Raw genomic sequence first — 23813 nt, 5'->3', positions numbered from 1 at the left:
CAGGTCCTTTGAAGTTCGCAGTAACCAAACCAAATAGTCCTGCATAAGGGGCAAAACAATCTGTCCCTCTCGGGTCCACTCCAGCGATGTCTTGACATCGCGCTCTACCTTTTTTTTTTTTTTTTTTTTTTTAATCAAAAACAATAATAACAAATACAATTGATAAACCTTGTCTAATGAAATCTCTAAGCTATCCCCATATCCTTAAATGATTTAACCATTCATCTAACCCAGTATATGCAACAGTTAATTTTTTCATGTTATCTTAATCAGTCGTTTTTGGTTGTGAATTGACTCTGAATGATCAGCTAAATTTATGCAAATACACTCTATCCAAGTCTTCACAAACATAACCTAAAAGCTAACAATAAAAAGTCAGTGGCAGCACGATATTGTAAAACTGCATGTCTGACACTATCAACATCTTTTAGCATCTGTGTTAAAATATCAGAAGTTAAGTTCATCTGCTTAGCAGTGCAACCGAATAGCACAATCAACAATCAAGATATAGATATAGATCCCATAATCATCATATAAACGATCACATGAATTACCACATTAACAAAAGCCTGTTATCAAAACAACACAATACTAAAAGCACAGTTCACACTGTGGTGGAAGGACTTTAACAACTTTTTAGTATGAGGAAGTTCAGATATCCACTGGCGTGTAGAACCAAAGGGGTAGAGGAGGCTTATCCGACAAAAATTAGTCAAGGGGCCCCAAAAGCATCCCCAGAACCCTCACGGATCACGGCACGGTGGAGTCCTGGTTTCTTCCATGGTTGCTAAATTGAAGCCCAAAAAGGCCTAATAAAATTCTTTAGAGACAAAATTCCAAGCCTATAAACAGCAAAAGCACACACACACACACACACTTTTTTTTCTCTCCTGTGGTGTCTGCAGCAGGGCTCATTTTCTGAGCAGCAGCAGTGTGTGCGGGGGGACGAGAAGCGGCTACGGAGGCAGGAGTGGAGGTGCTCTCTGTACCAGGAGCAGCTCTCACTCTCCACAGCAACTTTCAGCCTCCAAAAAGGCATACTCATTCTCATAACTGTGTTTTTTTGTTTTGTTTCTGTCTTACTCCTCACCAATATGTAGGAAAAACTAACAACAACCACTAGAAGATTCAAAAATGAAATGATATTGCTACTAAAATCTGGTAAAGTCACCCTGAAACAAAATGAAGTGGTACAATCTCTGAAACCAAAACTGCAAGTATAATTACCAACCAAGTTTTTATCTCTATATGAAACACCAGTGTACCATGCACCACAATATACATCAATATTGAGAACTGTATTGCAATGATAGTCCTTAAGCAGCTTTATCTTAAGCAGGTTTACCTTAAGCAGCTTCTAAGAATTGGGCTGCTGTAGCACCTTTTTGGGAGTAATCCTAATGCACATTTAGTTTTTTCATTAGCATTGTCATATGCTAACATATAAAAATTTTTTTTTTTTTTTTTTTTTTTAACAAATCGAGATGTGATATTACCACTGAGTAGAAGTGATCCACAAATTTTGAATATGGCTCTGCTCTCCTCTGTTTAATATTTGCAAAAGAAAGGGGATTGCTTGTGCAGGATCATGAACAGTTTGCAAAGCCTTATATGCCAATTCTTGTGAAAGCTGTAACACTTCAGTTTGAAACCATGCCTGCAAATCTGCACGTACAAAAGGACAAGCACCCAGTAACATTTGTGCTTGCACTCCGTGTAATGCATCGGTGTTCTGTCTAGGAATCACAGGTGCATTTTCACGTAGCATTTACCATTTATGATGAAATTGCAATTGTTGAGAAGGAGCTAACAGAGTATCAATGAGCATTTTCGTGTCATATGGCATCAACAACTGAGCAGTAAAAAGATGTTGCAAAAGAGATTGAGTAAATGACTCAAACCGATTTCAAACCGTACTGTGCAATGGCAACTTTGGCTTCTTTTATCATTTTCCAATCTAATGCAACCCATTGACCTCCTCCTCCTGGTCCCACAATCACCAGAAAACCATTGGACTCATATTGGGAACCATTTCTCCTTCAACTATAGCATTTTGAATAATTCCCTTCCATCTAGTTACTGGATACACAATACAACCCCCCCACAACCCTCCCCTCCCCATGTTGGATCTGGAAGAGGTAGAGCAGTGGGTGTTAAAGGGTTAAGGGAAATAGGAGCAGGAATAGGGAACGGATCAGGGGGTAAAAATGGATTAGTGCTCCATTGTTCGGGATGTTCCCTGGAGCAAAAACTAGGGTTTTTTCAGGGGTATACTCATCCTTGGTCTCCAGTTCTGTCAGTTTCTTCAGCAGTTTCCTTAGTTGCTTGTCTCCGAGTCCCAGTTCTTTCCTTGGCTGTTGCTCTATAGCAGGCACTGATGGTGTTGACAGGTGAAGCAGAGGATTAATTGATGGCAACTGTGGTCAAGAAGATAAATCAGGCGTCGGAGGTGGAAAGGTGGCAGAGCATTCGGGAGCTGCGGCAGGCGGGTGCAAGGTCGGGAGTCTGCATTCCAAGATTCCTCGCCTGTGTTTTCCGGCTTCTCTCCCTCTGGGTCCTCTGACGATTCTGGTGGTGTTTTCGGTCGCTTTTGGTCTTGCTTCTCGGTCCCATTTTTGCTTTTCATCTGACCCCCAGGGTCAAATGGCACAGCTGGCTGAGCTTGAATCAGTACAGTCCCTTCCGGTGCTGGTAAGGGTATTTTAGGTGTCTCAAATAGCTGTTTAGAGGTCAAGTCCATATTTTGAGCATTCATCTGTACTGGTAGATCAAGCGTTAAGACAGCAAACGCTGAGGCTGCTGCTTTCCTCTCACTTTTCATTTCTTTTAAGGTTTCTCTAATCAGTTTCCAAAGTGTCGCTAAGCATTGTGCCTCCTTATCTCCATTGCTAATTTTATCCCACAGGACAATACCTATGGCTTCCCAAGTAGGTAACTCAAAACCAGCACCCATCGAGGGGATCAAGTCTCTATTCCGTGCCCATTTCAGCAATTCACGTAAGGTCCTGCCTTCGTATGATAAATCTCTCTTAGAGAGAATATATTGGAGGAGCTTAACTACTGCCTCTTCTTCTTTAGAGAGTGTAAGACCCCATCTCCTCCCCAGCCGCTCACCTGATCAGGGCAAGATTCTTCAATTCCGAGCTCGTTTATTCCGTAGCCGGGCACCAGCTACATAGACTGCCGGGGCAGCAATCTCCTTTCGACTGGCTTCTCCGCTCCTCTCTCATTCCAGCTGTCTTCATCGCTCCTGGAAGCAACAGCATGAGAGTCCCAGGTCCGGGCCATCCTTAGTCCCTGTTCGGGCGCCATTTTTGGGAAAACAGTCTGCGGAGGCTTAAGGATTCCATGTGCACATCAATATGATTGTATGAAATCGTTTATTAACAATTTGCACTCACTTATATAGAGAAGCCTTGTTTACACCATCTTATCATGCAGGTGGCTTTGTATTCCAATTACACATTCCATTCTCACGGAACCATCTTCTCACATAATTATTTTCCTCCTCTGTTGCCAATTACGTTATCTCTTTTCCATTAGCTCATTTTTAGAAAACCTCTAACTAGGCCTCAATAACCATTAACCCAATGTGGCCTGAAGTAAGTCAGGATTGCTCACAACCTGTATATTTCTGAACTGTTTCCCCATCAACCCTCTGGCTGCAAAACCTTTTCCTGAAATCTAACCTACACTTCCCCAGGACATCTTCCAACCATTCCCTCAGGTCCTATCCTTGGTCACCAAACAGGAGAGCTCAGCACCTGCTCCTCCTCCGTCCCTGGTGAGGAAGCAGTGCTGCCAGGAGGTCTCCCCTCTGTCTCCTCCAGGCCGAGCAGACCAAGTGCCTTCTCATCCAGTTTTCCCTCAACCCTTCACCAACCTCCCAGCCCTCCTCTGAACACTCTCTGGTAGCTCCATGTCCTTTTTGTGCTGTGACACACAGTGCTCAAGATGGGACCTCACCAGTGCAGAGTGAAGCAGGACGGTCACCTCCCCTTGAGCTGCTGGGCAGGGAGGAGAAAACCCACCCAAAGGCTCCTGAATCCAGACAAGGACAGGGAGATCTGTATTCCCCTCTTACAGTAACAGGCAAAAAAATCTTGTGAAGGAGAAAAAAATTTAATGTACATGGAGAAAGACAAAACATGGACAGATACCTCCCCCCCATCCCTTCTTCCCAGGCACTTTTCTGCTGCCTCCCCTCAGGGCACAGGGGACGGGCAGGGGGTTCGGGGGTCAATTCCCCACATGGGTGGAGAAAATCCACCCAAAGTCTCCTGAATCCAGACAAGGACAGGGAGGTTGGCATTCCCCTGTTACAGTAACAGGCAAAAAAAAATTGGGGAGAAAAAAAATCTGATTTAATCTACAAAGGGGAAAGAGAAAATGTGGACAGATACCTCTCCCCATCCCTCCCTTTTTCCCGAGCACTTAGCTGCCGTCTCCCCTCAGGTCAGTTCCTCACACGGGAGGAGAAAAATCCAGACAAGAACAGGGACATCTGCATTCCCCAATTGCAGTAAAAAGGTAAAAAAACCTGGGAAGGAGGACAAAATCTAATTTAATCTACAAGGAGAAAGACAAAACATGGACAGATACCTCCCCCTATGCCTTTTTCCTGAGCATTTCACTGCCACCTCCCTTCAGGGCACAGGGTATGGGACCAGGGGAGGAGAAAATCCAGACAAGGACAGGGAGGTTGGCATTCCCCAGTTACACTAACAGGCAAAAAAACTTGGGAAGGAGAAAAAATCCAATTTAATCTACATGGAGAAAGACAAAACATGGACAGATACCTCCCCCCCCCCATCCCTTCTTCCCAGGCACTTTGCCGCCTCCTCCCCTCCAGGCACAGGGCAGGGGTTTGGAGTCAATTTCTCCACACGGGAAGAGAAAATCCACACAAAGGCTCCTGAATCCAGACAAGGACAGGAGGTTGGCATTCCCCAATTGCAGTAACAGGCAAAAAAATTGGGAAAGAGAGAAAAAATCTAATTTCATCTACAAAGGAGAAACTGTGGACAGATACCTCTCCCCCCCCAGGCCCGGATCACTTCGCTGCCGCCTCCCCTCAGGGCACACGGGACGGGCAGAGGGTTTGGGGTCAGTTCCCCACACGGTGTTCCTGACCCTTTTCCTCCTCAAAGGCTGACGGGAGAGTCCTTCAGGAAGCCCTGGGACATGAGTCCCTCCCATGGGGTGCAGTTCCTCAGGAACAGTCACCTCCTCTGCCACGGGCTCCTCCATGGCTGCAGATCCACATTGGATCCTCTGTGGGATCCCTCAGAGGCTGCTGCTCCACATCTGCCCACCCACCCGTGACACTTCAGGGGCTACAAATCCACACTGACCCCCCCGTGGGCCTTCAGGGACTGCTCCCCCATGGGCTGCAGGGGCACAGCCGCCATCTCACCACCACCATCTCTGCCCGGGCACCTTTCCCCCTCCTTCACCCCCTTGGTGGCTGTGCTCTGACATTGCTCTCACCTCCTCCTCTCTCCTCTGCAGGTCTTATTTTGTAATATTTTTGTGTAGCGAAATGAAGCAACCAGGTGCCACTAATTACCAGGGGGTGAGCTCCGGTGGCACAGCCGGTTGGTGCGTGGTACTTATACAGCAAACCCGAACAATGCTGAGGCTATGAGTTCGAGCCTCACCTTTGGGTGAGCTCTAGTGGTGCAATCGGGCTAGCGCGGTGCTGAGACTGAGCTCCAGTGGCACAATCAGGTTAGCACAGTGCCTATAGAAGCTGTACAAAGCCAAGCAATACCAAGATTGTGAGTTCAAGCATGAGCTGAGCCTGTGCTTCAAGCCTCCCCTTTTATTGGCCCCCTAATCCTGCTCATGCGCAGTTGAGGCCCGCCCTAGTCAGACACAGGTGGGTTTAACACAAGCTCATGCCCACTACCTGGTAATTAGTGGTACCTGGTTGCCTCATTTCACTTCATTTTTGCAGTTTCCTTTCCCCTTTCTTCACTATGTCACTGGCAGAGGCATGGGCAGAACCAGGGTTGGAACCAGAGGAGCTTCCACCCCTGTGGCTTCCCAGCTTCCAAAACACCCCTGCACCAACCCAAGGCATCTGGAATAAGCCACCTAGGGGACAGTTGTTTGCTTCAATCATATAAAACAGGACTAAGCAAACAATAGTATTTTTTTCATATTTTTTCTTCTCAGTCTGGGCTCTAAAGACCAATGGTGTTTTGGCAAGAGGATGGGATAGCTCCCTTCTTTTCACTTCCAGTAAAATTCTGTGATTTATAATTTCCATACAAGTTATGAAACAAATCCAGTTGATATTTCAATGAGTTCAGCATGTAATGCTGTGGGGAAACAAAACTCAGCCTTAATGACTGATGATAGGGGTTTCAAAGTTAATACAGTATTTTCTGTTTCTAAGCTCAGGTAATATTGAATATATAGATAATTGAATATAAGTGTAATGTTGTAGAATGTTGTAGAATGCTCCCGAAAAGGTAGGGGATGTGACCTATTTGCTGTGCCCAACCCCATGTTTGAGGGGCCAATTAGATCGGCCCATAATTCTGTGCTACCTGCACCAGGGATTCGCTGTGCTACAGGTAAACACACCGGGTGTCCAATAATATGTTATGTTGATGTGTGGTGGCGGGGGTGTGGTCACAGAAACACTATATAAGTGAAAGTTACTGCGCAATAAAGTGGAAGCTTGTTTATCAACCATATTGGTTGTATTAATTTTCCCTCTCCGTCTCCGACAGTGTGATTCCAAAAGTTTTTCACAGGTCCAGATCCTGGAGTGCATGGAAAAAGGTGTAAAATAGCTCTTGGTGTCCTGTTTATTTCTCAAATCTTAACATAGTTCCTTTGAGTTGAGCAGTGATCATGACCATAACTGCTGAGTCTCTTAAATATATAATATGCAGGTGGCATGGGGCTTAGAAAGCAGGGAATTGCCAGATTTCCCCATCTTTCTTCACTTAGCGTGTTTCAATGTGACTTAGAATAAGGTTGATGACATCTACTGGTTGATAATACTGTAGAGGTCTCTTTTTTACTTATATTTATTATTATTGTTATTATTATTTATTCTTGCTTTAGAATTCAATATGTTTTTGTGACACTTGAGGCTGGAAACCAATTTACTTATCTTAAGGAATGTGAGAGTCCAGACGACCCTCTGGGGTACTGTGTTCTTCTGCAGACCTAGGTGCTGCAGAACTTTATTAGTCTGATTTTTTTTTCTTTTTCTTTTCCAGATATTGAAAAATATCACTTGGTATGCTGAGCGTGTCTTAACAGAGATCTCACTTGGGAGCCTCCTGATTCTGGTGGTGATAAGAACCATCCAGTACAACATGACCCGGACGAGGGTGAGTTACCTGCAGCTCTTACATGTGGATTTCTGACTTCAACAGCATCAGTTCCATCTCAAACAGAATGTGGGTTTTTCTGGCACAACCAGTTGGCAGCTGAATTGACAGGAGGGAAGGAATGGGAAGATCAGCTGGATTGACTACACCCAATATTAAGTGGTTCTGAACTTGTAACCCCATCTCTGTTTTATCATCCATCTATTGAGGAGGTTTCTCTGAAACCCATGATTCAGGCACCAAATTGCTTATCTTCAGTTGAGAGGAAAGTTTCCTTACATTGTTAGGCCTTAGAGTTTCAATTACTATACAGTTACTCAGAAGTAAGAATTTCAGCACTATTTATTGTTCATATTTTTATGAAACAGGACGCTGACTGGGGCATAAAACCATTTTGTGCTCTAGCAAAGCAAAACTGCTTCAACTTTGTAGCCTTGTGTCAGGGTGGTTTTGTGTGTGTTTCTGTGCCTTGTCTCAAACATAGAAGCATGCTCTCATAAGCTTTTGAATATTTTAAACAATTAAAGGCAAATTTTAATAAAAAGCAGAAAAAATAATGTTGAATATATTTTAAATTGGAAGACATAAGGATTTAGCTTTCATCATCAAAAGAATGTGAGGAAACAAGGGCATTCCTGGCATGGATGTATAGGATTTGGAATGGATTATTTTGTGTAAATTAATATTTTAGACTTGAATAGGGAAAATAAATCCATATTGGATTGTATAAGTGAATAAATTTGGTTCTGTGGTAAGCCTGGACTTTGCCAGGGCCATTGTTTGAGCTGCTACCTGGTCAAATGCTTTCAGGGATGCTAACAAGGGGACCAGAGCTCTGAAGTATCATGTGGTTATAGTTGTGGGATATCTAGAATGCCTTAAACAGTTAATAGGGAGATGAGTTATGAAGAAGAAAATTTTAGGATACGTCAATAAAAAGGAGAGAGAGGAAGGGAGGAGGAGAGAATGTCTTTCAGTATCTTACACCTGTGATCTCATTCTAAATCAGCATTGCTAAAGATAGGAAGACATACACATATCATTCTTTTATAATACTTTAAGAAAAGCATATTTAAAACATCCCCAAGTACCTACACTTGAAATTTCTGCTCTCTGCTTCTGACCACATCCTTTAAAGCAACGAGGCCCCTTCCAACCCCTAACATTCTGTGATTCTGTGCTGTATTGCTGAGCCTTTTGAATGATTCCTGCAGTGGGTGTCATTGTGTATCAAAAGGACAATTTAATGTGGGGTTTTTTTTTGTTTTTTTTTCTTTCTGACAGGACAAATACCTTCATACAAATTGTCTGGCAGCCTTAGCAAACATGTCAGCACAGTTCCGCTCACTTCATCAGTATGCAGCTCAGAGGATCATCAGGTAAATAAAAAATTTTACAAATAGACTTTGCTTGAAACTCATCTGTGGTGAAACTCAGGAGCAGAGGAACTGGAGTTTTATATGCCCTAGTAGCTACTAATGAACTGCATAGCTGAAATGATAACTTGAGTAACTAAATAATCCCAGAGAAAATATTGTTTGCTTGATACTTGAATCCAAGTGCACAAAAAAGTATCTCTGAGAAACTTCTGACTTGGATTCTCTTAACAGGACAGCTCAGAAGCTGCTTTCAGAATATTTTACAGGGATTTGTGTGAATTATGCATTTTTTTTTTCACTCGTGTATCACATTGTTATAGAAATGCACTGAGTGGTGGGTCTCAGGTATTCTGCAGACTGGATTTTCAATTTGCTTTCTCTCTTCTTTGTGCTTGGCAAAAAATTTTGTTAAATCAGCTATAAAGCAACAATCCTTTTCTGATGAGACCCTGCAAATATGGGAACTATAACCTCAACTTGTGCTTATTCTGTGATTAATACCTGTGCATTATTCTGTGATTGCCCCTGCCTGAGCAGTGTGTAAAGGGCTGGGCTTAACAAGAGACACCTCTTGTTCTTCAACTGCTGCTCTTGAGAATTTAACTCTTGGAGCCCTTTCTCTTTGGAAAATGGTTGTAAAAGTGTGGCCAAGTAACCAGAATGAATACTCCTGCTGTTGCCTTTCCCTGCTTGATGCTCACCCTCTTTTCATGAGGGTTCAGAATGTGAAGTGGAGCCTTTCCCCCATTCCCTGTCACAGACATTGTGTCAAATAGCTGCTCTCTTCATCTTTCAAATCATAGACATGGAGTTTGAGTTTTCCAAACATTTGCAAACATTGAGCTCTGAAGTCACAGCTCTTGGTGTGGTGGGAGATACATGGCCTTGGTGCTCAAAAACTTGGTCAGGTTAGTAGTGGGATGCTTTGTTTCCCACTGCAGACCTTTTTCCTATGTTCCTTGATTCTGATTTTATTCCTTTTTCTTCTACTGCTGTTCCTGCAGGCCAAAGTCTGGCCTCAGGTTACATTTGGGCCAGGAAGAGGTTATCTTGCTAGTCCCAGCTGCTATCATCACTCAGTAGCCTTGTAGCCATCTAGGGTAGCTTCATGAGTGGCTTGGCTTTTGGTCAAAATGCTCTGAATTTATGGACATCTGCTGTTCAAACTTGAAACTCCAGGTTCAAAGTAATCTCAGCTGGATTCATTTGATTTAGTTGGGTTATGAAATGTTTAAACATGTTCTCTGCTGGCTTCCCTGTGAGGCTTGAAATTCATTTATTTATTTCACCTTATGTAATCTCTTAGCCCCTGTTATTAAATGGAGCCAGCACTGATGGACCCAACTTGCTCCATGATGCCAAAGCAGAATATTTATATTTAAATTTCTCTTCTGGTTCTGCCATCAGCTTGCAAACATCTCTGAAAGAATAAACTTCAGCATCCAAACTCAACAAGTGTTTCCTGGGAAGGAAAAGCCTAAAAAGATGATGATGCTTTATATTATATGAAGGATTTTTGGGTGTGGGTCTTTAAATTAAGTAGCTGTGAAACACTTAACTTCAAATCTTCTTAGCAATACAGCAGTCATAATTTAAGCCTCACCAGATGCTCTAATGATTCCTTTCTTAATGTGATAAGTAATTCCATTTCCATGCAGGCTTTTTCCTAATCCTATTCTGAGCAGAGACTGCCAATTGTTTTAAAATCTGAAGGCTATTTTCTAGGAAAGAATTAGCTGTGAATATTCAATGTAGTGTCTTAAGAGCTCAGTAAAATACAAATTCATCATGTTGGGTAATTTGTATCACATTCTAAGGAGCATGAAAATTGACAGATTTGTCTAAATCTATTAGAAGCAGCTGCTGGAAGTGAAGAAAAAAAGAAAAAAGTAATAGATGTTTTATAATAAGATCCAGGACAGTGTTCATTTGTTGTTGGATGTCTTCTACTGTAGACTGCCTTGATTTGGACAACCTTCCCTTCTCTCTCCACTCTTACCACTGCTTTAATTTCAAATATACAGAGTTGCTTTACCAGCATAGTGCCAAAAATTATATTCCACTGCACTGTGTCTCTTATATTTGTGGAGTGCTGACCCTTGGAGTATCTTTATATCAAATTAGTAGACTATTATAAAAAAATACAATAAAACCATGTGTCAATGCCAAGGAACAACCAGAGGTGGCTGTGTAGCCTCTGAGCAGCAAAGCAAAACCATGTGGAGTGTTACAGCCCTGCAACCAGGGTAGGTTTTTCCTTGGCTTGCTTTCTAAACTCCAAACACAATTATCAAAAAGTAAAGCATTTCATTATTACTGCAGGTGTTGGATTTGTCACTTAAAACTGGGATCACTTGGCTTAATTTCTTTAACTTCTTTGGAAAGAGCTTTGATGATATCCAGGTAGTGCTTGGAAATGGAGAGGAAGAGCTTTCCCTGAGCAGCTGCATTCTGAGATCTCAGGACCCTTTACTTCTGATAAAATCACTGACAAAAAGATGACTTAAGGCAACTGCTTTTCCTTACAGCTTCATCTCTTGGAAAGTTTCCTGGTTTCTAAGCAGACATGCACCACTAGAGGTTGCCATACACCTCCCTAACTAGACATCCACATGTCAAGTGAGATGACTCTGTGGGGCTAGCAAAACTCCAGTTTGCTTTTTTTTCTCTTAACTCTTCCCATGCAACCCACTAAGAACTTGGTTGCACTGCTCCAAAGTCAGCACAGAATTTTATCAGTGTCATGGTTTGTTGATTTCTTTGGCTGTTGTAGGAGATTCAGGGAACAATATGGAGAAAGAGGTTTCTGTCATCTTCCTGGTGCTCACAGGGGTTGGGTAAAATTAGGAGAAAAGGAGTTCTTAAAAGGGCTACTGAGTTCAGTTCTGGGCTTTTCACAGCAAGAAAGACATTGAGTTGCTGAAGTTCAGAGAAGGGCAACCAAGCTGGGGAAGGGTCTGGAAAACAAATCCTATGAAGAGAAGCTGAGGGAACTGGGAATGTTGAGTTTGAAGAAGAGGAGGCTGAGAGGAGACCTCATTGCTCTGCACAACTCCCTTCAAGGAGGTTGTAGGGAGGTGTGTGCTGGGCTCTTCTCTCAAGTGCACAATGCCAGGAGCAGAGACAATGGATCTGAAATTGTTCTGTAGATGCTGAAGGCCACGCTCTTGCTGTTCACATACTTGGGTCAGTCCTTGCTCTGTATCTGCCTGATTATTTTTCCTTTTTCATGTGTAGTTTGTTTGGGTTTTTAGAGGTGTGGAAGAAGAGGTGGAATATCAGTGAACTCCTCAAATTGAGGATGCTTTTTTAGGAAGGGCAACTTGGCTGGTGCTAAGGATGTACTGGCAATGAAGCAGAGAAAAAGCCCTGGTGTTAATTTGAACAGATGAAGGAATGGGCATGGGTGCTTTTGAGGGGCTGTAGCTGCTAATAGGAAGGAATAAAAAACAAATGACAAATGGGAATTATGAAGATCCTTCCCAGGATTTTGGTGGAGCACAGGAGCTGGGCAGGGGCAGGCTGAGGCTTCCTCGAGTCAAATTATCTTTGTGAGTCTTTGATTGTCACCTTTTCCACAGTAAATTGAAGCCTTACAAACTGCTTCACTACCCCTTGTTTTGTTCAGCATCTGCCTGTATTGGCTTCTGGCTCTATATTAAAATCCTTTTAAGAAAATCAATTAAAAATGAGGATTCTCAATAATAATTTTCATGCAGTTATGTGGCTATTTTTTTTCAGGATTAAAAGACCTAATTTGTATTTCCTATCTGTTTTGACATGAATTTTCCTTTGGAAATAGGTTTATTTATGAGTTCCTACACTTTTCAGGTTTACATTTAGGTGCATGAATCCTGAGGGGATTGACATGACAGTGAAGGATGTTGACAATTTTTACTTGTGCTTTTGATTTTTCAAGTGCAGCATTGTTAGGCTGTCAGAGGAAATATTTAGTAATGGAGATGAAACTGGATCTTGATATTGAAAAGTATTTAATCTATCACATTAATTGGAAGTATCCTGTATTTTTGGTGCATTTTCCCTTTCTTTCAAGTCATAGCTTCATGTGCCTTTGAAAATTTTGAAGCCTTATCAGAATATTTACACCATGTGTGTCACTGTTATTTGCAATTAGGAAGTTAAAACTGGTATTTCCAACAAAATTTCTTCTTTCTTGGAGGATGTATGGATGCCCATACATTTACTTTTGACCAGATACTGTATTGTGAATTCTGAGTTCATGGTAAAGTATCATACATTTTTAATAGAAAGCTCTGTCCTTTATTAATTTCAATGTATTTCATGTCCAACCTGATTTATGCAGAAAGGAATCCATCAAGAAAATTTGAAAATGGCCTAGAAAATTCTGTATTTACCAGTTTGAATCCACTTCAGGAATTGCAGTTTGAATACCAAGAGAGAACATCCATCTGAATAACTGCCTGGTGACACTGGAGAGGAATTCAGTTTTTAGTTGCAGGAATTAACATTTTAGGTTTTCCAGGCATTTTTTTCATGCCTTAGAGCAACCTTCCAATATCTGAAGGGGCTACAAGAAAGCTGGGGGAGGGCTTTGGACAGGGGGGGGTAGGGAGAGGACAAGGGAAATGGGTAAAACTTGGAGAGGGGAGACTGAGGTTGGACATAAGGAAGAAATTCTTGAATTTGAGGGTGGGGAGACATTGGAAGAGGTTTCCCAGAGAAGCTGTGGCTGCCCCATCCCTGGCAGTGTCTCAGGTCAGGTTGGGTGGGGCTTGGAGCAACCTGGGCTGGTGGGAGGTGTCCCTGCCCATAGAAAGGGGTCGGGAATGGATGATCCTGAAGGTCCCTTCCAAGCCAAACCAGTCTGGGATTTTGGGATTTGTAGGACTTGGTGTCCTCTCTAGAACACTGGCTTCTCTTTCCTAAAATATTCTGATAACTAAAATAAGAAAATAAGGAACACCACACCTAGAAATATTGAAAGTAAGCACATATGTGAGGGAGGACCATTCAAAGGGAAACTTGAAAAATCTCTTTCAGTCATGGACACCCAAATCATTCCATGACCTTCCAAGTCTTTTCCAACCATCAGGATTCTCTAACTCCTAAAAAGGCTCCAGAATCTTCCCTGTCAGTGTGAGCTCTGAGAGGCACAGGAATTGGCTCTGCAAGTGTAGCAAAGAGCCAGAGAATTGGGGATGTACCCATGCAGTGTGAGCCAAGCCATGCCAAATAAAATGTCCTCAGAGGGGAGGGATTTGGAGCCTGGCTTGCATGGCAATGATGTCTTCTTTATTTTTTTCTTGTTGATTCATTGTTCCATGCCTGTCTTCGGGGTTTGGGGTGGGAGTTTGGTTCAGGCTGCTTTCTCCAACAATTTCCTCTGATTCTCACCCCTGGAGTTTTGTCCTAATTCAAGACAAATGTCTTCATCTCAGCAGCTCTGAAACTCTTCTCCTCTGGAATTAAAAGCAAGCGGATGAAATGGAATTCTTGCAGACCCCCTTGGCCTTGCAGAACTCTTATAAAACATTAACAAGACAAACACAGGGAATATTGAAAGAAATTATCCCCATGTCTTGAGACACTTAGGGCAGGTTCAGGGATATTTAGCTCAGAATGAACCTTGTAAGTAGTCAGCTTTCCAAACATGTTTTTCCCCCATAGCTTGAAGCTTTCCTGGATTTAGTTTGGCACTTGCCACTCAATGAGAAGAAAAATCCTCAGATTTTTATGGGTTACATCAACCATGCCCTGGTTATGGAGTTTATACTCAAATACAACCTCAAGCTTGGAAGGTGTTGCTTGCAGGTGCTGCTCCTCCCCCTCACCTGACTCTATCCTGGGATTACAAGGATGTTATTTGGCATGCCAGACACAAAGAGGATTGAAATTACCTGCGCCATGATACAGGAGAAGAATTTTACTGCTTTCGGGGCCTTTTTTCTTCTCTTGTGATGGGAGCATCAATTTCCCAACAGCTCTTGGAAAGTGTTCACGAGCTGCCTAAAAATTTGTGCCTTGAGTTGAAAATTACATTTGCTGCTCAATGCACGTGGAGCTCTGGGCTGACTTTGGTAAATATTTAACATCTCTCCACATCAAATCCCTTGTTTCTTTTTTTCCCAAAGTCTCTTTATCTTTCTGGTTCTATTTGAAGAGGAAATCCTGTCCATTAATGGAAAAACCTCCACTAATTGTTCTCATGGTCTGGAGCATCATTCTGAGGAGGAGCTGAGGGACCTGAGAGGAGGTTGGAGCCAGGGGGGGTCGGGCTCTGCTCCCAAGGAACAAGGGATGGGAGAAGAGGAATTGACCTGGAGGTTTAGATTGGAGCTTGGGAACCCTGGAAAGGGTTGTCAGGGCCTGGCCCAGGCTGCCCAGGGCAGGGCTGGAGTCCCCATCATTCCTGGAGGGATTTCAAAGCCCTGGAGATGTGGTGCTGAGGGCCATGGGGCAGTGGTGGCCTTGAAAGTGCTGGGTTAAGGGTTGGATTTGATGATCTTCAAGATCCTTTCCAACCAAAATGATTCTAGGATTCACTGTTGCTCCTGAATTTGCTTCAGTGCTTTTGCCTCAAGGTGATTGTGTATTTTTCTTTTTTTATTAATAAGAAATTGTGTCTAGGAGGCAGAGTTTGGAATGTGTTCATCCCTCTCTGTCCATATGGAAGCAGTGCCAGATAAAACAGTGTTCTTGAAAAGGGATGAGAAGCTTTTGTTGTCATCAAGTTCAGCATTGCAGAATGAAAGCAGTGGTCTTGAAAAGCTTTCACAGGACCATGCGTTAGAAAGAATTAATTTATCAAGCTTACAATAAAATAATTTATCAAGCTTTAGGACTGATCCTGAAAGAAAGATATAAAAGTATGTTCCTATTTTTTTCCTGAACATTTTGATATCTTATTTGGTTAGCTTCACTTCCCTGAGATCCCAGATGTCTCCCAGGTTTTAGGATTGGGTCCAAGAAAAAAAGAGCAGTGTCCCTCCCTGGAGTCATCTGACCCAGATAGCTCATGGCGTTCTTCACAGTGGTTCTCTTTGTGTTCCACTACAACTTGGATTATTCACATACAAAATGCCTCAAGGGCTCTTCAGTAGATGTGGGAATTGGGGGTTATAGTGATTTTTCTACATTTATTTATGGTGAATGGATTTCTTCCAGGAACTGGTTCCTGAAGTGCTTATAGATCCCTTCTCCATCACCCACAGACAGCTCAGCTGCACTTGTTGCACCCATCCCCATGGGGGATTGGCAAGGATGACATTCCATCCAATCCCAGAGTGGTTTGGATTGGAAGAGACCTTCAGGATCATCCAGTTCCAACACCTTTCCATGGGCAGGGACACCTCCCACCAGCCCAGGTTGCTCCAAGCCCCATCCAACCTGACCTGAGACACTGCCAGGGATGGGGCAGCCACATCTTCACTGGGAAACCTCCTCCAATGTCTCCCCACCCTCACAGCACAGAATTTCACCATAAAATCCAACCTAAATCTCCCCTCTTTCATAGAATCATAGAATTGGCTGGGTTGGAAGGGACCTCAGAGATCATCGAGTCCAACCCTTGAACCACTGTTGCAATTGCTAGACTATGGCACTGAGTGCCACATCCAGTCTCTTTTTAAATATCTCCAGGGATGGAGAATCCACTACTTCCCTGGGCAGCCCATTCCAATGCTTGATCACTCTCTCCGTAAAGAAATTGTTTCTAATATCTAGCCTAAACTTCCCCTGGCACAACTTAAGACCATGCCCTCTTGTCTTGTTGAAAGTCTTCTGGCAAAAGAGACCAACCCCCACTTGGCTACAACCTCCTTTCAGGTAGTTGTAGAGAGCAATGAGGTCTCCTCGGAGCCGCCTCTTCTTTAGGCTGAACAACCCCAGCTCCTTCAGCCTCATAGGGTCTGTGCTCGAGTCCCTTCACCAGCCTGGTTGCCCTCCTTTGGACCTGCTCCAGGACCTTGATATCCTTCCTAAACTGAGGGGCCCAGAACTGGACACAGGACTCAAGGTGTGGCCTCACCAGGGCTGAGTACAGGGGCAGAATCACTTCCTTGGACCTGCTGGCGACGCTGTTCCTGATACAGGCCAGGATGCCATTGGCCTTCTTGGCTACCTGGGCATGTAGTGAGACAGGACCAGGTGCCCTGAGTTATTGATGAGTGGGTGTGGGTTCACCTGTGTCTGGCCTCCCTCCTGAGCATGTGCAGGAGCAGGGGGCCAATAAGAGAGCAGCTGACACCCACAGAGAGAGCTCTCACTCTTCAGTGAAGATGGAGAAGCCCACAGCTCAAGGAGCCCCAGAAGCAGGCAAGAAAGGGTAGATCCTGGAGCCCCAGGAACAGAGGGCAAGTGCCTGGGACAATTTGCAGAGACTTTGTGAAGAGTGCTCAGACAACTTGCAGAGACTTTGCCAGAAAGGGGCTGACATCGAGCGAATATATGGGTATGCTTAATTCCCCTTAAAGAAAGAAGGTTGAAAGAAAGAAGGTTGAGAATTCTCCAGATGAAGCGGGCAGGAGCCCTTCTTGCTCCTAGGGCTGATCCTGAGGCCTCAGGAACAGCCCTAGGACATCGTCCAGGAATGGGCTAAGCCCCGAGGCCTCAGGATCAGCCCTAGGAGCAAGAAGGGCTCCTGCCCGCTTCATCTTGGGCACACTGCTGGCTCATGTTCAGCTTCCTGTCGATCCAGACTCCCAGGTCCCTTTCTGCCTGGCTGCTCTCTAGCCACTCTGTCCCCAGCCTGTAGCGCTGCATGGGGTTGTTGTGGCCAAAGAGCAGGACTCGTCACTTGGCCATGTTGAACTTCATCCCATTGGAATCAGCCCAACTCTCCAGTCTGTCCAGGTCCCTCTGTAGAGCCCTCCTGCCTTCCAGCTGATCGACACTCCCCCCCAGCTTAGTGTCGTCTGCAAACTTGCTGATGATGGACTCAATCCCCTCATCTAAATCATCAATGAAGATATTGAACAGAACTGGGCCCAATACTGATCCCTGGGGGACACCACTAGTGACTGGCTGCCAACTGGATGCAGCCCCGTTCAGCACCACTCTCTGGGCCCGGCCCTCCAGCCAGTTCCTAACCCAGCACAGGGTGCTCCTGTCCAAGCTGCGAGCTGCCAGCTTTTTCAGGAGGATGCTGTGGGAGACAGTGTCAAACGCTTTGCTGAAGTCCAGGTAGACCACATCCACAGCCTTCCCCTCATCCACCAGTCGGGTCACCTGATCATAAAAGGAGATCAGGTTGGTCAGGCATGACCTGCCCTTCCTAAACTCGTGCTGGCTGGGTCTAATCCCTTGCCCATCCTGCAGGTGCTGTGTGATTGCACTGAGGATGATCTGTTCCATGACCCTGCCAGGCACTGAGGTCAGGCTGACGGGCCTATAGTTTCCTGGGTCTTCTTTCTGGCCCTTTTTGTGGATTGGCGTGACATTCGCCAACTTCCAGTCGTCTGGGATGTCCCCAGTGAGCCAGGACTGTCGATGATAGAGAGAGGCTTGGCAAGCTCTTCTGCCAGCTCTCTCATCACCCTTGGGTGGATCCCATCTGGTCCCATAGACTTGTGGGGATCCAAGCATCTCAGTAGGTCACTGACTGTGTCCTTCAGGATTACAGGGGGGCTGTTTAGATTCATGTCACTTTCCATGAGCTCCAGAAGACATCCAGCTTCAGGGTAACCTGTCTTTCTGCTGAAAACTGAGGTAAAGAAGGTGTTAAATACCTCAGCCTTTTCTTCATCTTTGACGACTATATTCCCACCCGTGTCCAGTAAAGGATGGATGTTTTCCTTGCCCCTTCTTTTGCTGCTGATGTATCTGTAGAAGGACTTTTTGTTATCCTTCACAGAGGTGGCGAGATTCCGTTCACATTGTGCCTTTGTCTCTCTGATTTTCTTTCTACATGACTTAACTATATTCCTAAATTCCTCCTGAGTAGTTAGCCCTTTTTTCTATAACCGGTAGGCCCTCTTCTTAACCCTAATTTCTTTCAGAGTCTCCCAATTCAGCCAGACCGATCGTCTTCCCCTCTGGCTCGCCTTTCGGCACACTGGGACAGCCTGCTCCGGTGCTTTCAAAACTTGCTCCTTGAAGTACGACCATCCCTCCTGAACCCCTCTGTTTTCAAGGGCTGTTTCCCAGGGTATACTCTGAACAAGTCTTCTGAATAGGCCAAAATCTGCCCTCCGGAAGTCCAACGTAGAGGTTTTATTGATGACAACTCAGTGCGAGACGGAGACCTGTTTGATGCAAACAAATGTCCAACTTTATTGAATCAGAAGGCGATATTTATACACTAATCTAAGAGCTAATGCCACGTATACATATTGCTGATTGGTGATTTCTACATCTCGTTACACACATTTTAACTTGATTTGCTACACAACCTTTAGCAACAATTAACTAACAAAGCTTATCTTTCACACATTCGAGCTTCTTTGTGGATGTTGCAGTTGTGCCGAGTCCCTTAATCTAATCGTCTTGCTTACTCCTTAACCTTCGAATGTCCTAACGTACTGTTCCTTGTGGTTACAAAATATGCTTTAAGCAACACTGTCCTTGTACATAGCCTAAAGCTTATGTTGAAATTGTTCTATCAGCAATTGTTCGGTGCTGACAGTCCGAGGCTGTACTGCCTCAATTCCCCCTTCCGATTGGACAAGATAAACTCATTTCATGGCATGATCGAGCATCCATTGGAAGCATTGAAAAATACAGGGTAGCAAGATTAGAAAAAGTAAAAAAGCAGATAATGCATAACAAACAGTCTTAACCAAACTTCGCAACCGTCCCGTTAAACCCCATTCTGAAAAAAGTTTATCAAACCAGTCCTAATTATCCTGTGATTGCAAATGTGCAACCCCTTCTTTAAGTGATTGTATTGCAGCATGTATAGATTGAGAGTGACCAGAAAGATTCATACAACACATTCCATTAAAATCTTCACACCCATGCCCATGAGCTAAAAGCAAAAAATCTATAGCAGCGCGGTTCTGCAAAGTAGCATGTCTAACACTATCTATATCCATTAATAAATCAGTTAAAGCTACACTAGTAGCATTACTCTGCTTTGCCAGCCAGCACCCCAACTTCCTAAGTGTTGTTAACGCTTGAGCGCTGGCGACTCCAGGTGCTAAAATAGAAGAAAATATAACCTGAGGTACATTCCAAAATTCAACATCATCTCGACAGTCATTGGTAAAAGCGTGTGTCTGTCTTTTGTGTCGATATTTCTTTCACCATTGTATAATTGTACTATCGTTAGGGGCCAACAAAGTCAATCTGCCTATTGAGCAGGGTCCTCCATGAATGTGTGAAGGAATCACAGGCCATGCTCTATCTCCACAAATAAAAAACAAGCCCGGGGGAAGCAATAAAGGTTTGTTAGTGGATTTAGACACATTTTTAGAGGTATATTACACCAAAGGGATGCATTAGTAAAAACGGGATGTATCGGGGAAACATCCCATGCTTCGGTCTTATTTTTTCCTGTATAATTAAACCTAAGGCAAAAATCCATTTCTATGGACCCTAACAGTTCAATTTCCTGCGGTTCCAGAGAAGCTTGAGTGAGATATGGTACCCAACCATCCCAGGAATCAACGCAATGCGTTCCGTTCATTATTGATTTCATAGCTTCAAGGATCGGCCAGGTGTCCACGGGAATTCCCACCAAGCATGTAGAGAAGGGGTTCTGCGGTGTAGCTGTCGCTATGCATAGTGATTGCAGACCTGTGGTGTTTGCTAAAGTGAGCCATACATTTTCTTTAGGCAGAGTAAAAGTTACTACAGGTGAAACTGTAATAACAAGAAATATTATTCCTGCGCGGCTCATAGCCTGTAGGGTCGAACGTTTTTCGCTGGAATCCATCTAGGTCCTTGATCTGTAGAAACACAAGCATAACCTAAAAGCTAACAATAAAAGTCAGTGCAACAGAATAGCACAATCAACAATCAACATATAGACGAGGGATCCCATAGTCAACATATAAACGATCACATGAATTACAACATTAACAAAAGCCTGTTATCAATACAATACAATACAATACTAAAAGCACATTTCACACTGCAGTGGAAGGACTTAAACAGCTTTTTAGTATGAGGAAGTTCAGATGTCCACTGGCGCATAGAACCAAGGGGGTAGAGGAGGCTTATCCGACAAAAATTGGTCGGGGGACCCCAAAAGCGTCCCCAGACCCCCCCGGACCACAGCACGGTGGAGTCCTAGTTTCCTCCATGGTTGCCAAATTGAAGCCCAAAAAGCCTAATAAAATTGTTAAGAGACAAAACTCCAAGCCTATAAACAGCAAAGGCACACACACACCTCTTTTTTTTTTTTTTTTTTTTTTTTTTTTTTTTTTTTGTCTCTGCTTGGTGTTTGCAGCAGGGCTCATTTTCTGTTTTTATCTGTTTAGGAAATCTCAACGAGGCAAATACCTTTAAAAAGTGACGTATAACGTCTTTTACTGTCTCTCCTGTATGACAGGATGCATAAATAGCACCTGAAAAGGTGTCAATGGAAACAAGGATAAATTTTTGTCGACCAAATTCAGGAAAGTGTGTAACATCCGTTTGCCAAATTTCTAAACTTTGTAGTCCCCTAGGAAGAGTGCCCAACGAATTAGAAATTAATAAGGATTGCTGACAATCAGGACAGGCAGAAATTATATCAGCCGTCTGCTGGGTACTGAGATTAAATTGTCTCTTAAGACTACGCAAATTCGTATGGAAAAAGGAATGGTGTATACAAGCTTGTTCAAAAATGTTTGGAAGGACATTAACAGTAAGTGTGAGGAGATCTGCTTGACGATTACCTTGTGTAAGGAAACCTGGTAAAGAGGTATGAGAGCGTTTGCAAAACAAAATATGGATATTTCCTAGCATCAAGTAGCGAAATTAATTGTAACAACAAAGGGTATAGAAGGGGATGTGTTAAATTTTTCAGCGCAGAATGTTCAGCCCTTTGTACAATTCCTGCAACATAAGCAGAGTCAGTAACTAAATTAATTGCTTGTTCTGAAAATAATTGGAATGCTTTAACGACCGCAGCAAGTTCGACAATTTGCGAAGATCCTGGGTGGAAAGTGACGTCGGAAACCCATTCCTGTGAATGATTAAGCCAAGTTACTATGGCTTTGTGGGTAGCCGCTGAACCATCAGTAAAAACCGTTAAAGCGGAAAGGGGGGTGAAAGATATCTTTGGGCATTCAACAAGTGGCAGAGAAGCATGCAACAGTTTGGAAGGAGGAAAATGGTTTGAAATTTGTCCCGGAAAATCAAGAATTGCAATTTGAAAAAATACTTCATGTTGAATGATAAAGTCAAGGTAAAATTCAGTAAAGGGGACATAAACATGAGTAAGATCTCTGCCTGTTAATGTAATTCCTCTATTTCTAGCCTTAATAATAATTTCAGAGATCATTTCTACTTGGCGAAGGATTGTCTTTGCAGATTGGTAAGGAAGAAAAATCCATTCTAATATAAGAAGTGGATCAGAAAGTGATTCATCCCATTGGAAAAGTAGTCCCATAAATTTTTTTTCATCTGGGATTATGGCTAATGCAAGAGGGAGTTGTGGGTCCCATCTTGCTGCTTGTTTAGTCATTAAAATTTGACTGACTTTTTCTAGGGCTTCCACTGCCTCAGTGGTCAAGGCTCGCGGAGCATTGAGATCAGTATCACCTTTTAGCAAGTCAAACAAAGGAGCTAAATCTGAATTCGATATTCCTAACAAGGGGCGCAGCCAATTTATGGTGCCCAGCAGTTTTTGAAGATCATGAAGAGTAGTTACTTTAGCAGCGATAGTAATCTGCTGAGGTGAGATTTTCTGTCTGGAAATTCGCCAACCTAGGTATTTCCATGGCTCCTGTCTTTGAACTTTTTCTAGGGATATTTTTAAACCTGCTTGATTTAAAGTAGTTGTCATTTTTTCGAATAACAGTGACAATTCTACCTCTTTTTCTGCAGCGATTAAAATATCATCCATATAGTGATAAATCAAGACTCGGGGAAATTGTTCCCGTAATGGAGCTAATACCTTAGCAACATACCATTGACATATGGTCGGGCTATTTTTAATTCCTTGTGGGAGAACCGTCCAATGATATCTAGAGAGAGGTTCTGTCATATTAAGAGCAGGTAGATTTGCACATGAAATTGACTTTGAAAACTGGTGCCCGTGCCACCTATTCCTGCCAGTGTTGACGGGGTAGGCACCAAGGGCCAGTTTGCTGGCCATTTAGATTTGGAAAAAACTGTAACATCTGCTCCCGTGTCGATTAAGCCTGTGATAGTAATTTGTTGAAAATTATAAGAAACATGACACGTAATAAGTGGTCTATCTTCACCAATAAGATGAGACCAAAAAATTTGTGGAGCTCTCGTTGAGCCAAAGGCTCCTGTTCTTTGGGTGGAGGAATGAGTAACTAAATCAGCTGCACCGTATATTAACACTATCTGGGCGATGTGGCTATGTTTTGGAATATTACAAGGTGGTGATGGGGTCCAAGCCATGACGGAAATGTCGATGGAATCCTCATCAATGACCCCTGGCAGAATAAAACGACCAGAGAGTGTAGTAGAGGATCTTCCGATAAGTCCTACAGTCTTTGATGGCAAAGGTCCTTTCATTGTTGTCGATATGAGGTGAACAGTGGTATCAGTTAATGTAACGGCATATTCTGTGAAGAGGTCTAAGCCTGCGCTGCCACTGGTGGCCCGAATGGTGTTTGGGTCGGCATTAGCGCTGGCGCTTGTGGTTGCGGAAGATTGTGCATCTGCTGGTTCGGCATGCAATTTGGTGTCGGAGCGCGGCGCCAACCCGCGCTCTGCCTTCCGTTTCCCTGGAAGGCATTCTGCCGTTGAAGTATCACATTCACATCAATATCAAACTTAGAACGGCATCGGTTATTATAGTGCCGACCTTTTCGACACCGGGTACAAATGGGAAAGGATGTTTTAACTCGACACTGCTTTTGCAAATGTCTCATTTTCCCGCAACCGTAACAAATAGGGGCGGACCCAGAGAATCTAGGCTGTGCTGGAGTAAGCTGGATATTTTTTGAATGCCGCTGCCATAACTTCGTATTTATGT

The 23813-nt window shown here is 43.5% G+C and overlaps 1 protein-coding gene across 1 annotated transcript in view; it reads left to right on the top strand.

Annotated features, from left to right (window-relative positions):
• LOC115600088 (dymeclin-like) overlaps positions 1-23813 on the top strand; it is a 134226-nt gene that overhangs the window by 82651 nt on the left and 27762 nt on the right. Inside the window, exons 11-12 of the mRNA XM_030468316.1 lie at positions 7242-7355; positions 8640-8734. Coding sequence (XP_030324176.1) covers positions 7242-7355; positions 8640-8734 — 209 coding nt within the window. The remainder of the gene's footprint in view (positions 1-7241; positions 7356-8639; positions 8735-23813) is intronic.

Source organism: Calypte anna, chromosome W (genome assembly GCF_003957555.1).
Source record: "Calypte anna isolate BGI_N300 chromosome W, bCalAnn1_v1.p, whole genome shotgun sequence".
NCBI lineage: Eukaryota > Metazoa > Chordata > Aves > Apodiformes > Trochilidae > Calypte > Calypte anna.
The sequence above is the reverse complement of the archived record's forward strand: the minus strand, read 5'-3'. Positions and strand labels throughout refer to the sequence as shown.